Consider the following 17,509-nt stretch of genomic DNA (forward strand, 5'->3'; position numbering starts at 1 on the left):
TCAGAATAAAATAGTTCATATGAGCCACTTGTCAAAACGCATTCACCCAGAGTAAAAACTGATGTAATGCAAATGAGGAATATGCAAACAGCTTTGATCTAAGAATACAAATGAAGGAGGATAAAGTCATACTAGAGACATCATTTTCATGCTAAAGCAAAACTATGCCTTTAGTCACAGAATTAAGTAATCTTATGGTGTCAGGATGTCAGCTATTCTCACCTCGACCACGATACCCAAATCTTTCACGTAGTCTTTTTCTGTCTGGATTAATTCATTCAGAACAAACCTACAATAGGACAAAGATAAAGTGAACAAATGGACACAAAAAAGGGGTCAGGTTATCACTCTTTTAAGGGTGTAGCAGAATGAAAATAAAAATTGCCTACAGAGATGCCCATAAATCTCTCTATTTAATGAGAGCCATATTGTTCAGGGAGATGACTTTCTCAACGTTGCCTGAACTTTTTATTTCTCAATCTTTTGACGATCTCTCAATATTTATGCACTCACTCACTCACAGAAATGGCTCATGTAAGCACGTTTCTGCCAGTTATTTAACTTTTTTCTTCCTAACTACAAGTCTGTATCTCACAATACTGAGAAAAAAGTACATTTTGAGATTTAAACTCGAAATTCTGAAGAAAAAAAAAACTGAATTAATTGTGAGATAAAAAAAGTCACAATAATTTTTTTTTTTTTTTTCAGTGGCGGAAACGGGCTTCCATAATGGCTTGGAATGGTGCTGCATTTATTTTTATTATTTTATAATTTGTTTCATAAGAATTATTTTTCTTTTTTTTTATTTGTTGGTTTTTTTTTTTTTTACCAAAAAACATTTTAATTTAGTAAAAATCTAGTTTAAAATAAGCAATGTTTTCCACACTAGTTCTCACTAAATAAATAAACAACCATTCATTTATATATTTCAATATAATAATATTAATTAATGCATTTCACATTAGGTATATTTTTTATGCATGTGACAACACATAAATTATATATTAGGTTAATCCCAACCTGAAAGCCAAACTATAAAAACTATATTTTATAAATAGGAAACAAATACATAAATCAGGTGCCCTTACATTACATTAGTGGCAGCACAAACAACCTGTGACGTGGTCACTAGGACATGAAATCAGACCTGCTATATCTGTAGAATTTACTCCCAGACCAACCCCAATGAGTGAAGCACGTGGGTCTTACATTCGTCCACGCAGTGCTTTGGCTTTCTTCTCCAGTTCGGGGTCTCTGGGAGGCGCTGGGCTCTGCTCTGCTGGGTTCACGGAGCTGAATCCTGGGTACGAGCCTGGCTCCAGTGTCTAGAGGAACAGAGACACATGCAAATACTGTACAAGAGACTCCAATCAGAGCCAGGTCTGATGTGGTAGAACACACACTGTAATTGAACTTCATGAATTTAAATATAAATATATATTTAATGCACTGCTCATGCACCTCCAGGAACAGAGTTGGGAAACAATGTCATACCCTACATCCCAATTTAAGGTCTCAAGACATGTTTCAGAATCCGTCAGACAATAGAGACATTTTATGCATGCGGCAGCTTTAAGGGAAACTTAATCTCTGAATAGAGCAAACTGGTGGACAATTAACTGAAACAGAAACATGCTCTTAAACGAACACAATGACATCTAACACAAATCCTAGCAGGTTTTTCTACACCTATAAAACAGGTTACAGAGCCACACAGAACACAAGACGTGGGCGTGTGAGACTACTGCACAAAATCACAGCAGTTCAACAGATGCTCAAGAGTTGGGATCATCTCAGAGCAAGAGAAAACAGAACGGGAAAGAGGAAAACCAGGAGGTTAGTTGATCAAAGTTCTCTGCTTGTGCCAGGAGAGGAGATCGGGTTCAGTGGCACACTCACCATCTTGGTTTTGACCAGTTTTTCTATAGCACTGACAAGCTCGGTAGCACTGGGGACGTCAGCCGAGCTCTGCCTCGAAGCCAGCAGCACGGACGACTATATGACAGCAGGTGAGGAGGAGAGAGGAAAGAACACACACACACACACACACGAGCAGATCAGAGCAGATAGAGCTCAGGTGCTGGGTTAGCCCAGGAGAAGAAGAGAAGCAAAGGCCATGCCAAGAACATGCCAGACATTTCACCTCCAAATCAAAAGAAAAATTATTAATAATAATAGCTAAAAAAAGAAAGAAAAGAAAAACAACAACACCTGTACAATTTGTTATATTTATGACACAATATGTGATGCATAATACTCATGACCATATTTGTTGTATACACTACTATTCAAAGGTGTCTCTATAAGAAGTCTCTTGTCGATCTTATTGTGTAAAACAAATATATTCTGAAATATTCCAGGTTAAAAATACTGTTTTCTATTTGAATATATTACAAAATTTCTTTCTGTAATGGCACATGTGTCAGAGTCACATGATCCTTCAGAAACCACGCTTCGCTGCTCAAGAAGCATTTCTGATCATTATCGATGTTGAAAACAGCTGTGCTGCTTGATATTCTTGAGGAAACGGTGACACATTGTTTAGGATTCTTTGATGAACAGAAAGTTAGAATAGAATATAAATAACAGCATTGATTTGAAATTGAAAAAGTTATTTACTGTCACTTTTGATCAGTTCAATGCACGGCTAAAAAAAATAATACTGTGAGAATGGGGATTTAAAAAAAAAGCATGAAAATGACAACAGATTAACTATAATTTTGTTGGGAAATGTGCTTAATTGTCATTAATTGTCTTTAATTTCCTATTTCTTAGATTTTACTTTCGATTTTAAAGTGAAATAAGGTCATGTTCTTTTCAAGATTAACCCCATCAGACGGCACTGGGTTGTAAACACATTACTAGTGCAATCTCAAGGCACAGCGTATAACAGAGCCAGAGCTGAGTGCAACAGTAAAAGTGTCAAAAATACAGAATTTAAGCTTCATTGCAACAACAGGGTGGATTTGTGGTTAGTTGAATGTGAGACAAGGAACCTCCACCCGAGAGCAGTTACTGGCGATGTTGACATCAGGGAGGAAAAACAGAGTTAGTAAAGCCACTGTGTGTGTGTGTGTGTGTGTGTGTGAGGGAGGCAGGTGCAGATACTTATGAACACTTGATGAGTGACACACTTAGTATTTAATAAATCTCTCTTCACATTAATCACCCTGTGACATGACTCTCGTCACGCTGTGTGTGTGTGTGTGTACCTTCTCTTCCTGAGCAGACGGGTCTTTGATGATCTCCATTGGTGGAGGCAGGGGAGTGTGGGACTCGTCCTCAGGCTCTTCCTCTCCTCCGCTGTGCATCCCTGATGAAGATTTGGAGAGTTTTCCTTCTACTTTACGCACTCTCTGGAAACACAAGAGCAAGTCGATCAGCAAATTCACAATGCGTGTTACAACCGTGTCATAGCAGTTCTCATAAACACCCCTGTGACTACAGAACAGATCAACCTCTAGTGTAAAAGAAGTGCACTTTATTATATTGAACATGCACTTCCAGTGTACTTCGAATCTTAAAAAGTATATTTAAAAAAAAATGACTTGCAGGTTATTTATTATTAATAGAATAAGGCCACTTTATAAGTGTGCTTAAAGAGAGTATATGCAACCATGAAAATGTTTTTAACAAATATTAGTACACTTCTAAAAATTGCACTTTGAAATAATGCCAAATCAAATGTTTAAAGTACATTTTAAATCGGTCCTGGAGGGCCAGTGTCCAGAAGAGCTGAACAGAGGGTTATTGCATTTACATGCCGCGTGAAATCGGGGTAAGAGGCAAAAAACAACCAGTTGTGACTGGTTTATGCTTATGTTTATGACCTTAATGCGATAAAAGACAACGGGTTACCGTGTTTACATGAACAATTGCATTTTCGGCTTATTAAGCATAATCGGCTTAAGAACGTGCATGTAAATGCTCTCACTGATAATTATGTTGCTTTGTATATTGAACATTGGTGTCTTTAATGTTATTACTAAACCATAATGACTCAAAGCAACACATTAGAGTGATATTATCACACTTATGTCTAACAAACACCTTAACCTTTGATAAAACGGTATCACACAGCCTTAAGTGGTTCACTGCTTTATTATTTGGCTTCTAGAGCAGCAGTTTGAATGCTCAGAATTTATTGGTGAAGAATTTGCTCTGAAAGACAGCGGACGTGGTTAATAAGGGCCATTGTGGAGGGGTTCACATACCCTGCTTCTGAAATACAGAGGCTCTTTTGTACCAGCACATTATATGGTGCACAGCTTTAAAAAGTCAGGCTAATCTTCACCCTCAGATCTGAACGGCTGCTGCCGGGGCCATAGCAGCCCTTTAATACACCATTAATACAGCCGACAGAACAAGAGGCCTCCTTTTCTCTCTACGTCCATAATTGCGTAAAAATAAAACAAATAGTGGCGTGGTTATAAAACACTCTGACGTAAAACTGCTGTCCACCATCACCACATGTTGCTACACCAAAGTAAAATATCCACAACAAACATTATTTTTGGGAATCCTTATGTCAAAGTGAAAATATTCTTTAAATAAACAAATGATGGCAATTTAGTTCAGTCTGTCCTGCTACCGAAAGACTGGACTGGATTTATGTTTGAAAAATTATTATTATTATTAGCTCGTTATACAACACAGATTGTGTCGAAGCAGTCTTATAGTGTTAAACAGGAAAAATGTGTGCTGATAATGCAAGAGGACAATAGAAAACACTCAGTCTGTGCAGCCAGTGTCCCCAACTAAGCAAGCCAAAGGCGACAAAATTCAAAACCCCATGTTATTGATTAACTGTATGTGTTCTGCTAAAATGACTAATGAAATGGTGTGAAAATCTGAGAAAAACAGTTGAGATGAACAGTTGAGATGTACCTTTTTGAACATAAAAATGTTTTGTTACTGAATTGTCATGAAAAACACATATGCAAAACAATGAAATGGCCAAAAATTCTGGTCTGTCTGTGTGAGAACTGCAGAACAAAAACACAGTAAAAATATTGTATTGCAGAGAGAGCAACCACCATTGTGGTTTGGTGGTCATATAGCGTAGTAATAATGCAAGTTTTCTCTCAATGTAGTATGAAAACTATTAACATTCCAGTAAGTGGAAAGAAATACAATACCTCCTCCAGAGTGTCATCCTGTTGCTCAGGCGGTCCCAGATCAATGCTCTTACGTCCATCACGTTTCTGCTTCTGTTTGCTAGGGATCTTCTTGATGTTGCTTCCGTGACTGAGGCGCCGGACCGGGCTGGTCAACCATTTCTTCAGTGTATTCCCAGAGCGCTTGGGTCCAGGGGAGCTGCTCTGCAGGGAGTTCAGGGATGCCTGCGGCTGCAATGTGGACACGGACTCTGTCTTTCCTTCTGGGCTGCTAATCGTATAGTTTTCTGTTGGACAAAGAACATAGAGAACGATGAATGAGAGTGAAGTTCATGATGAAGGTGATGATCAATCATAAAATATTTTCTTTTACGAAAAATTCTAGTTAAAATTCAAATTAAGTTATGATTAGATTTATATATTAAATGTATAATATTAAATTTCTGCATCATTGATATTACCAAATGTTATTGTGAAAATACTAGTTGGGGAAAATAGGATACTCAAATACTCCAGAAAAACAGGCAGTCCCACACCAAACTCACACCTCTGGTTGACACAATGGTTGGGATAGTTAAACAAACAGAACTATTTTTTGAAAGCACCAAATAGCCACAGTGTTTATGCTTTTCTGGGAGCATACAGACTATGGACAACATCTGTGACATGTTGTTGATGACCATATTTCACAGACTCACCCCTCAGATTGTTACAAAGAAAACAAACAGAAAATATATTTACAATAATGAACTTACAATGGAAGTCTATTAAAGCACTTAAATTTTTAAATAAATTTTGTAGTAAATATTACTTGAGTTATAAAGTTTGAATGAATTTAATTAACCCTAAACTAGTGATATATTGGTTTCCTCACATTCCCAGTCAAAATCACCTGAACACGATGTTTTCAATCAGCTCTATTCTTTCCTGTCACATAAAGTTTTGCTCAAGTTTGCTTTAGTCAGGCATCAAGAGGACATTCAATAGAGATCAGTCCGGAAGCTCAGTAGTAGACAAGACCTATGGGATTATTTTCCCGCCAAATGTATTGCAGTCACAGATCGAATAATAATGCACATAAATAAAATATTTAAAAACACGTGTAAAATAATAACGCAATTACAATATTTAAAATAACAAACAGCGCAGTCATGGATTATACAAATCTGAAACATGAATTCAACATTTTCCAAATCGCAAACAAAATCAGGTTTCCTGCTCATATGTTATTTTTTTGTGTGCTTGTGGTCTTTCCCCCTTTGCTCTTGTTTCCACGTTCTGCGCTTGCGTTTCTAAAAGTTGCAGTTTGAGTTTCATGTAAATCAGGGCAGGCTTCAGCATCACCATTGGCCGCAAGTTCTAGATTGACAGCTGCGCCTCTAGCCAATCAGTCCAAGAGGGTGTTGACGTCACTCCAATGCGACTCGTGGCTGCTGTGGCAGGTGTGTGAAGATGGATAACCAGCGTCAGCAGACAAATCCCAGATGATCTCAGGTAATAAGTCATAAATATTTTGTTAGTATGTAGTTACTATGTAGTCAGAGTAGGCCGATATCTAGCCTGTTAACACGTGTCTTGTTAGTTTGGTTTATTTACCAATACTTTATATTTTAGGCAGTTGGGCTGCACAATAAATCACACGCGATATTTAATTTATCTTGTCAGTAAAGCTGGTTGTGTAATCAGCGGTAAATCTCCATCACCTGCACGCTTTCACAAGGAGCAGCATTAGTGTTTGACTTGAAGCAGCTGCACAGAATGATCACTGTAGGACATCAAAGTACCGCGAGAGAGCAATAAGAGAGCATACGGATCCAATGCATTCGGATTGCTCATGCGGGACTTTGATGTCATACAGTGATCATTCTCATACAGTATTGTTCAAAATAATAGCAGTACAATGTGACTAACCAGAATAATCAAGGTTTTTAGTATATTTTTTATTGCTACGTGGCAAACAAGTTACCAGTAGGTTCAGTAGATTCTCAGAAAACAAATGAGACCCAGCATTCATGATATGCACGCTCTTAAGGCTGTGCAATTGGGCAATTAGTTGGAAGGGGTGTGTTCAAAAAAATAGCAGTGTCTACCTTTGACTGTACAAACTCAAAACTATTTTGTACAAACATTTTTTTTTTCTGGGATTTAGCAATCCTGTGAATCACTAAACTAATATTTAGTTGTATGACCACAGTTTTTTAAAACTGCTTGACATCTGTGTGGCATGGAGTCAACCAACTTGTGGCACCTCTCAGCTGTTATTCCACTCCATGATTCTTTAACAACATTCCACAATTCATTCACATTTCTTGGTTTTGCTTCAGAAACAGCATTTTTGATATCACCCCACAAGTTCTCAATTGGATTAAGGTCTGGAGATTGGGCTGGCCACTCCATAACATTAATTTTGTTGGTTTAGAACCAAGACTTTGCCCGTTTACTAGTGTGTTTTGGGTCATTGTCTTGTTGAAACAACCATTTCAAGGGCATGTCCTCTTCAGCATAGGGCAACATGACCTCTTCAAGTATTTTAACATATGCAAACTGATCCATGATCCCTGGTATGCGATAAATAGGCCCAACACCATAGTAGGAGAAACATGCCCATATCATGATGCTTGCACCTCCATGCTTCACTGTCTTCACTGTGTACTGTGGCTTGAATTCAGAGTTTGGGGGTCGTCTCACAAACTGCCTGTGGCCCTTGGACCCAAAAATAACAATTTTACTCTCATCAGTCCACAAAATGTTCCTCCATTTCTCTTTAGGCCAGTTGATGTGTTCTTTGGCAAATTGTAACCTCTTCTGCACATGCCTTTTTTTTAACAGAGGGACTTTGCGGGGGATTCTTGAAAATAGATTAGCTTCACACAGACGTCTTCTAACTGTCACAGTACTTACAGGTAACTCCAGACTGTCTTTGATCATCCTGGAGGTGATCATTGGCTGAGCCTTTGCCATTCTGGTTATTCTTCTATCCATTTTGATGGTTGTCTTCTGTTTTCTTCCACGTCTCTCTGGTTTTGCTCTCCATTTTAAGGCATTGGAGATCATTTTAGCTGAACAGCCTATCATTTTTTGCACCTCTTTGTAGGTTTTCCCCTTTCTAATCAACTTTTTAATCAAAGTACGCTGTTCTTCTGAACAATGTCTTGAACGACCCATTTTCCTCAGCTTTCAAATGCATGTTCAACAAGTGTTGGCTTCATCCTTAAATAGGGGCCACCTGATTCACACCTGTTTCTTCACAAAATTGATGACCTCAGTGATTGAATGCCACACTGCTATTTTTTTGAACACACCCCTTTCAACTAATTCAACTAATTGCCCAATTGCACAGCCTTAAGAGCGTGCATATCATGAATGCTGGGTCTCATTTGTTTTCTGAGAATCTACTGAACCTACTGGTAACTTGTTTGCCACGTAGCAATAAAAAAATATACGAAAAACCTTGATTATTCTGGTTAGTCACATTGTACTGCTATTATTTTGAACAATACTGTATGTCATACGGTGATTGAGATTTACGTTTGATTACACAACCAGCTTTACTGACAAGATGCGCATTAAATATCACACAAAGGGAATGTTTCTGTCACCCACTAACAAAATATTTAAGACCAATTACCTGAGATTGTCCGGGATTTGCCTGCTGACGCTGGTTATCCATCTTCACACTAGAGACTGACATTGATTGTAAACAAAATCACTATCACGGGATTGGGACGGGACTGAAAAAAAATGTTGGTGGGACCTGGAATCGTAATAACACTTTGATCCCCAACTTTCTACACAAATATAGCCTACCTTTTAAAAAAATAAAGTATAAACTGTAGGTTTATACTTTAATTTTGGACTCAATTGTACTCGCCCTGTGTCTTTATGCTCTCCTCCTGTTTGCTCTGGTGTGGTAGGTAAAAGACAGATTGGTAATGGCTGGTCTATGTGGTACAGTAGCCTACAGCGGGCAGTACATCCAGAAGCCCACCTATCATTCATAGACCTCAAATACAGCTTTTCATCCAAAAGACATATGTAGTAATAACTTCATATGGCCGCTCAATCTAATGTTGACCTACAGAAATGTGCGCTATTGAAGTGTGTGTGGACACTGAACAGCAGGACAGATGGAGGCAGCAGTGCTCTCACTTGCTCTTAAAATGTGAACTTGAGCGAGAAATTCCATCTATGAAAAATAAATCTAAAGAGAGTGCCACTCTCAGAGTGCAATGTCTATGCTCAAATGAAAAATAAAAATAGAAAACGTGTGTGAAATGCACAATGTGCATTAAGATTGCTTTCAGTTCAATAATAATAATAAAAAAAAAAAACTAACAAAAAAATTATTTAACTAAAGTGGGCATGCTGTGATCTGTGCTGTATTTTTTCACTGTAACTGAAAGATTCCGTCTGAAAGAAATAAATAAAATATAAAACAACATGGGAGAGGGAGAGATCGTGAGTCATTCCGGGAAATAGGACGGGAATTTCTCCCATTTTTTTTTTTCGTGGGATTGGGACGGGATAATTTTTTTGCGGGAGGGGGACGGGAGAGATTTGAAAATTCACTCCCGTGACACCATCACCCTCTACTTCACACACACACACACACACCTGCCACAGCAACCACGAGTCGCATTGGAGTGACATCAACTCCCCCTTGGACTGATTGGCTAGAGGCACAGCTGTCAATTTAGAACTTGCGGCCAATGGTGACGCTGAAGCCTCCCCTGATTTACATGAAACTCAAACTGCAACTTTTAGAAACGCAAGCGCAGAACGTGGAAACAAAAGCAAAGGGGAAAAAACCACAAGCACACAAAAAAATTACAGATGAGCAGGAAACCTGATTTTGCTTGAGATTTGGAAAATGTTGAATTCATGTTTCAGTTTTGTGCAATAGAATTTTAAATTTGTTTACATTTTGCATTCTTATTATTTTTCGATCCATGACTGCGCTTTTTGTTATTTAAAAAAAACTGCATTTGTTTTTCGGTTTTGTGTGTTATTATTTTACACGTGTTTTTAAATATTTGATCTTTGCTTGTTATTTTTCGCTCTGTGACTGCAAAACATTTGGCGGGAAAATAATCCCATAAAGACCCATTTTCAGATGATCAATCCTCAATCTCAAACCTTTCGACCCCAGAAAACGAAATCCTCCACTGTATCATCTTGAGCCTTGGTCCCTTGATCATCCTGTCTGGGTTTATTCTGAGAACAACTGGCTGGATGTACATTATCCCTTACTTCACTTCACACAGGGGTGCCTCAGGGTTCGGTGTTTGGCCCCCTTTTAATCTAATTACAATTAGTTATATATTAAATTGGTCATATGATGTTGCTAAAAATAACATTATTTTGTGTGTTTGGTTTAATAAAATGAATTTATGTGGTTTAAGGTAAAAAAAAAAAAAAAAAAAAACATTTTCCACATACTGTACATTATTGTTTCTCCTCTATGCCCCACCTTTCTGAAACACTTTGATTTTTACTAAGCTCATCGGTCTGAAAAGCAAGGTATTTTCTGATTGTCCAGCTATCCAGTGCTTTGTGATTGGCCGAATACCTAAAGCGTGTGGTGGAAATGTAACAACCCTGGCCATACTGTGATGCTGTCTCCTGGCACAATGAGACAATGCCAATAAAACCCATTAAAAATTAGGCATTTGTTGCATCCAGTGGGGACATTACTGATTACAATAACTTATACTTTCTTTTTACGCATTGCATCATGCTGCGTAAACATAAACCATGTCTGCATTTGTGATCAAAGAAAAAAGAAACAACGAGCACTATTCTACACTGCTCAAAACTTGCCTTTTAATCATCAGTGGCAAATCCTTTACATATGTAAACGATGACTTGACTGAGTCAAAACGACCGCCATTGTAGACTACTCCCAGGATCAGGAAGCAGTCCTCCATAATATGCATTGCACACATCTAAATATTTGGGTTGAACTGTTCTGGAACAGTGTTGTAAATACAACTTAACCACTGATTTCTAGTCGTGTCCTCGCTTTCACTTTCACTTTCACAATGAAACACAGCATGGTGGCAGCAACAATACTACAGCGAGAATCAAAGTTATGCCTTCTTTATTTGCAAGAACATTTGGGCAGCGTTATGCAAAACTTACCACACAGTGATGTAGACATGGGGGCGTGTTTAAATGAGGCATTTTATTAGGGCGAGGACCAGTCTTAACTATTATCAAGAATATACCTTTGGATTTGAGACTTTAGTCTTTGCAACTTTAGGGAACTTAACTATTTATGAACAGATTGTAACACTTCAAAGAGAAAGGGAAACTTTATGAAATATGAAATCGCATCATATGACCCCTTTAATCAACTGTAATGCAACATTTAATTCTAGAGATGCATAATATGGTATATTACGCATAATATAATTGCTTATATCAGCAGGTTTTAAAATTCCCGGTATCCATAGATAACAAATAGGAGACAAAACTGTGCAGATATATAATATTGCTCATCATATATATAAAATTACTATGGTAATAAGCCAAATTTCCAATGTCGTGGATTCCTAATTCTAATCATGCACTATTTAACATGTTAACATTTCAAACAAATTGGCATTATATCTCACTGAAGCATCACTGAAAACTTTCCATGTATTTTTTTTCTCTCTTGCTGATTCATGATAAGATCAACAAGTCTCATATATTGCATTTGTCTTTGGATTATGTCACATTTTACAATTTGCAATTCCTTTTGAATAATGTCCGGAATATCATTCCATACTCATAACCACAAGAAGAACTTGTTCCAAACGCCCATGTGTGGATGACATCTGTGCATTTAGTACGCTCTTTAATGGCTGACTCATTAGAGGAACTGACCTTTTGAGAGTTGACCGTAAAACTTGTGACTGAAATATAAGTGAATCTCTACAACAACAGATGCCCCAACGGAGCATCGATCTGTCAGAGTCCTAAAACAGAACCACCAGGCTAGACTGAACACGTGCGAGCCATTCATGAGAACCAGCCATCACGAGAGTGTGTGTTCATCTGCTGCTTGTTGGAGTGCATCCCGTCAAGTGCTGTTGAGCTTTTTGAAGAGCGAACCTGCGTAATACACAGACCAACTGACGACATACGCGGAGTCTTGTGAGTGTGTGATTATGTGTGGAGCAAAGAGAGGCTTTAATGAGAACAGTCATTAAGCACTGCCCTTTACACACACACACACTTCTCCTGCTGCTGCATCAGTAACCGAGAGACAGACAGAGTTCTTTGTTCTTTTAAGTGGTCACATCACATTTCCACAGAAAGCAGCATCTGGATCATATGACTACTTTTACTACAAAGCAAAACCAACTAACAGATATCAGAGTCCTGCTCATGGAAAGCTCCTGCAAGGATTGTTATAGAACTGAACATGTATAAATAAATATGCCACAATTCTGAATAAAACTGACCATGGCTAGTAAATTAGATTGTGTCGAAAGTCCGTTACTCTTCATTTGGCTAGTAACTTTATTAGGAACTCCAACATTGCATGGTTTAAGTTACAAGTACGTCTGAAACCTCATAGATGAAAGTGATGTGAACAGTGTGAACATAAATGCTCTTTTTTCTTCTACAACTTAATTTAGAAAAATATATGAAATTTTGCTCACATTAAGGCACCAAAACTAAAATATGAGGAACATGATTTGGTAAAAAATGCAGTTTCATTGATAGACAAGAATGACTCAAATAGGTATACAATGCTGCAAATAAATGATCTTAATATTACTAAAATGCATGTTTAGGTTTTATATATATATATACACATATATATATATATATATATATATATATATATATATATATATATATATATATATATATATATATATATATATATATATATATATAAAATTTTGTTTCATAATAATAATAAAAAATAATAATAATAATAATTTCATGGTCTGTAAATTTAAGTCACTGAAGCTGTGAAGCATAAATAGTCCTTTTGCAGACCGTTTTCCATTCCCAGTTTTCGTTAAAAATATCAGTTTGACTTTTACAGAAGTGACTGGTATTTTAAAAAAAAGAAAAAAAAGAAAGAAAACTCAGTGCTGAAGACAGAACACTCTAATTGACTCTCTATTTTCACCAATTGTGACATCACTTCCTTCATGTTCTGTTCTGTTTTTCTACTCATAGGTACTTCACTGGCCTATTGCAACTCAATCCCGCAGATCTGTGCAGTAAAAATACCATGCATGGCTTCATTTGAGGAGTACTGTGGCATGGCAACTCCCCTGAAATCCTCAAAGAGAGAAAACGCCCCCAAAAGTCTCCGAGTCAGAGTTCTCAGCGCTGTTGTGAAAGAGTGACTGATACTCCCACATCTTACCCCTGATACTTCCCACAGAGAGACTGAAAAAAATGATGTCATGGTTATTAATTTGAGAAAGTGAAACAAAATCGAATAAACAAGCTATCATTTAGAAGCATTTGTACCACAAATTACACACAACAGTTTGATTACTGTCTCCTAACTCAACTTAACTTGCATATATAGCTATAAGAAATGACAATTCATTTCAGCTTTTAGGTTTCACTTTAGATTCAAGGCCTTCATACTTGAGAAATATTTACAATCCATTCATAAATTCCTCCTTCTTCCACATGACTTCCTGACACACAGAGGTGCGTCGGAGAGAACGGTGTAGTCTCCACTGAAGCAGGCAGATGTGTCCTCATCATCTGTTGAGTCTCTGCACTTGACTGAAACCCAGGCATGTTTAAAGTGTGTGTCATTTTTCCAGATACTTCACACTAGATTCGGTTGTGAAACACACAGACAGTCCAGACGGACCACATTCATTTATAGGTGAGGAGTTTCACAAGCCTTAACCGGACAACACCTCTTGCCTCACGACACATTTCTACTGACTGTACATTACAGTATTACTTACTCTTAATGTTCCCAGCGCTCAGGAGGAAGAACAACAGGGCAATAATTGCTATGTTCCCACATGATCTCTCTCCTGAAGCCGTCTTCAAAGAGCCACTAAGGCTCTTTCGATGAAAAGAGGATTTTAACTAATTTGCTCTTCAAAAACTGCAGGAGTCATGTACAACACTACTGTACCAATTAACAGTTAAGTCAGTTAATCAACACTAAACACAATACATAGAGTATCATCAATTATAGCAAGGGGGGAATTTATAATAATTCAGTGACCCACATCTTGTATAACAGTATCCATAAGTGTACATCAAAGTAACTATACAAGAAGTCAGACATTAGTCAACAACAACAACAACAACAACACTTTACTGATGTTTAATATCTAATCATCTTAATCAAATTAGCTAGTTGATGAGGCAACCTTTTTCATTTAGTTAACCTTGAAGTACTGTAGTAAACAAATAAAACAAATAGATAAATAAACAATACACATTAAATAATATAATACAAATTTAAACAAATTACTAAAACCTGTAATTTAAGTATAGGGACCGTTTATCACTAATAACTAGTTGCTTATTAGCATGCCTATTATTAACATACTGGCTGTTTATTAGTACATATAAAGCATTTATTCTGCATGACCATATTCTACATTCCTAATCATACACAAAACCTACCTTACTAACTATTAATAAACTGCTAATTAGGAGTAGTTAATAACAAGAATTGGACCTTGAAATAAATACCAATGTGACCAAAATATCTAATTGAGAATTTTTACAAAAACTATAATAGTACATAAGTGATAAAAATCCCAGTGATGCACACTTGGATACTGCAAGTGACAGTGCCTGACAAACTAATCTTCTCTTCATGTTAAACTCCATGAGGTGAGGTCTACTACAGGCTTCTTGTTTGGGACACGTTCTGCTTGATTCTTGCATTTCCTCACACTGCTTTGTCTTATGTAATACCACAAATCATGCAAAGAATTCAGCCTGTGCACACTGGGCACATTTCTACATGTCAACTAGTATATACAGTGACGATGTCTACATTTAGAGTCTGTAAACTACTATTAAATTACATAAGTCTGGATGCCAACGCAAGCAGCTGGATCGGTCCGGTCAGTACAGTTATGGTGCAGGACACAGGACGAGAAGGACATCAGCCCTCAGAAGCTGCACACGTATGGAGGGCCATTTACATTAAACAAACACTGGCTCCGTCTAGTCAACGGTTTGAGTTGAGAACTATTTGCATGTCCCAGGACATACTTTTTAAGGTGGGATCCTTCTCTAAGACACATTTGATGGGCACTCCTTTTGGCCGTGACAAGATGTTTAGTAAAACAGATTACAAGTGCACAAAGAGTGAAGAATAAATTAGTCTGGTAATAAGTAATAAGTACACTGCATTAATGCATTCATGCCATGTCGTAATTACCATAATTACCAGATGACAACCTGTTTGTTTCACTCAAAGCGGTTGACGACCTCAGACCCAGAAATATGCATTACTATGTCAACACTAGTAATGCCAAAATGAATGTGTCATTTGAGTAAGACTCAAAACCACAACATAGCAGGTAACAACTTCATAAGCAATTCAGTTTGAGTTTGATTGACAGCTTTTTAATTCGGTGTAATCCAGGCTGTCCAGACATGTCACACCTGTGTATTCATATGTGTGTTCACTCATTAAATTAGCCTATAATTTGCACTTATATGTTATTAAAACAGCAGCAATGCATAATTCTAGCTTTAGCCAGTCATCCTCACAAAGATAACTTTTTTTATAATATCTTCAACTGATGCCAATGACTTACTGCACCTATAAATCAAATAATTTCTCACTTTAATTATATCTCTCTAATATATCTGAGGAAATCTGACGAGGAAATTCAGTGCCTTGAATAGACACAGTTTCCAGTGTTGCCAGCATAAGATACAGAGAGCATTGTACTTTTACTGTACACTGTTGAAATTAAAATTAAATAGGAGGTACAATTTTAAATGACTTCCGTTTCAGAACAAATAAAACAAGATTTAATTTTCATTCGTACGGTTACTCGGGTTTAGAATGTGTCTATGGGTGTCTTGAACCGTGTTCTACAGTTTATTTTTCAATAAGATCAAAGAACCTGAATATCCGACTTATTTAAAGTGCCTGCTCACTTTTGCTCAGGCACGACCTAAACTACGATTCTGCCCACGCCAAAGCCACAGACTCCAAAAAACTGCAGAATAATGACTGAATGTGATGACATAGACACAACAGAGGTTGTGTTTTTAGCTCGGTCTCTTTCTGCAGAGCAACTTCCTGAGATAATCAGTACGGAGAGAGCGAGAGAGTCAGAGAAAGAGCCGTTTTAATTCACATTAGAGAAGAGCAGAGAGGTACTTCACCCTGTCATCAACACACACGCGTGTGCAAACAACCCTCATCTACCCATGACACAAGACAGAGCAAACAACTGTAGCGCTACAGTCAATATCATTTCAAACCACCAACCAGAGATATGAATGACATGCAAGATAAAACAAATTATCTATCAGATTAAGTAATAAATGCCCAAAAGTAATTATTTCAAGAACAGACACCTTCATTTTATCCCTTGGGGAAAATAAATGCACTTCAATTTTAAATTAAAGTACTCATAATTAAAATTATATACTTACACACAAACTGAATTGAATGTTTTCAGATACTCGGTTGCATGTTATTTGTTATTAAATAGAGATTTTAGATAGTTTAAATTAAATCATTTCAAATACAGTCAAATGTGAGTGCACTTTTTTGACCCACTTAAGTAGGACTTGAGTACATATACGTGTAATTTCATAACTCTGTCGCCTTTGACATATATTTGAAGTCTACTTTAAAGTGTCAAATGTACTGCCAAGCATTTATGGTAATCAAAAATATACTTAAATGTATTGGAAACTCGCATGTCATGTATTTAAATTATATCTACTACATTCCAATGAAGAAGCTGCAATTACATTTATAATACATTACATTTCAAATGCTTTGCAAATGCTTTAGTATGTTAGTCAAAATAAGTGTACTTCTATAAAGAACGAAAAATATTATTAAAACAATAATTTAAAGTATACTTCAAAGTAAAACTAGACATTATTGTAAAGTGCACATTTTAATTAAGGTTGTTAAAAAGTCATTAGCACACTTAAGTGGCCTTTTATTTCATTAATATTATCTGCAAATACAGTTTTTCTTTTAAGAGCCACAAGTGCACATTCAATACAGTTGTGCACATTCTTCACAAGGGATGAATAAACTACTTCAACAGGTCACATGGGTAAACCAGATCAATGCAAACCTACATTATTCTGCAGTTCTAGAACAGCATCTGTGAAACCCACCTCCCACATGACAGCAGCAGCAGCATTTAGAGGAAATCCAGCCGCAGCAGGAGCGCACACTCTTA

At 37.1% G+C, this 17,509-nt stretch overlaps 1 protein-coding gene across 2 annotated transcripts in view; it reads right to left on the reverse strand.

Moving 5' to 3' along the window:
- Nucleotides 1-17,509, reverse strand: part of kalrna (kalirin RhoGEF kinase a) — a 205,455-nt gene that overhangs the window by 16,473 nt on the left and 171,473 nt on the right. Inside the window, exons 35-39 of one of the 2 annotated variants that reach the window (XM_052606894.1) lie at nucleotides 5,139-5,404; nucleotides 3,213-3,356; nucleotides 1,900-1,995; nucleotides 1,210-1,325; nucleotides 223-289 (exon numbers count right to left, since the gene is read on the reverse strand). In XM_052606894.1, the coding sequence (XP_052462854.1) occupies nucleotides 223-289; nucleotides 1,210-1,325; nucleotides 1,900-1,995; nucleotides 3,213-3,356; nucleotides 5,139-5,404 (689 nt within the window). The remainder of the gene's footprint in view (nucleotides 1-222; nucleotides 290-1,209; nucleotides 1,326-1,899; nucleotides 1,996-3,212; nucleotides 3,357-5,138; nucleotides 5,405-17,509) is intronic. The other variant, XM_052606893.1, reaches the window with a different exon arrangement.

The sequence above is a fragment of the Carassius gibelio genome, chromosome A9 (assembly GCF_023724105.1).
Source record: "Carassius gibelio isolate Cgi1373 ecotype wild population from Czech Republic chromosome A9, carGib1.2-hapl.c, whole genome shotgun sequence".
In the NCBI taxonomy this organism is placed as follows: Eukaryota; Metazoa; Chordata; class Actinopteri; order Cypriniformes; family Cyprinidae; genus Carassius; species Carassius gibelio.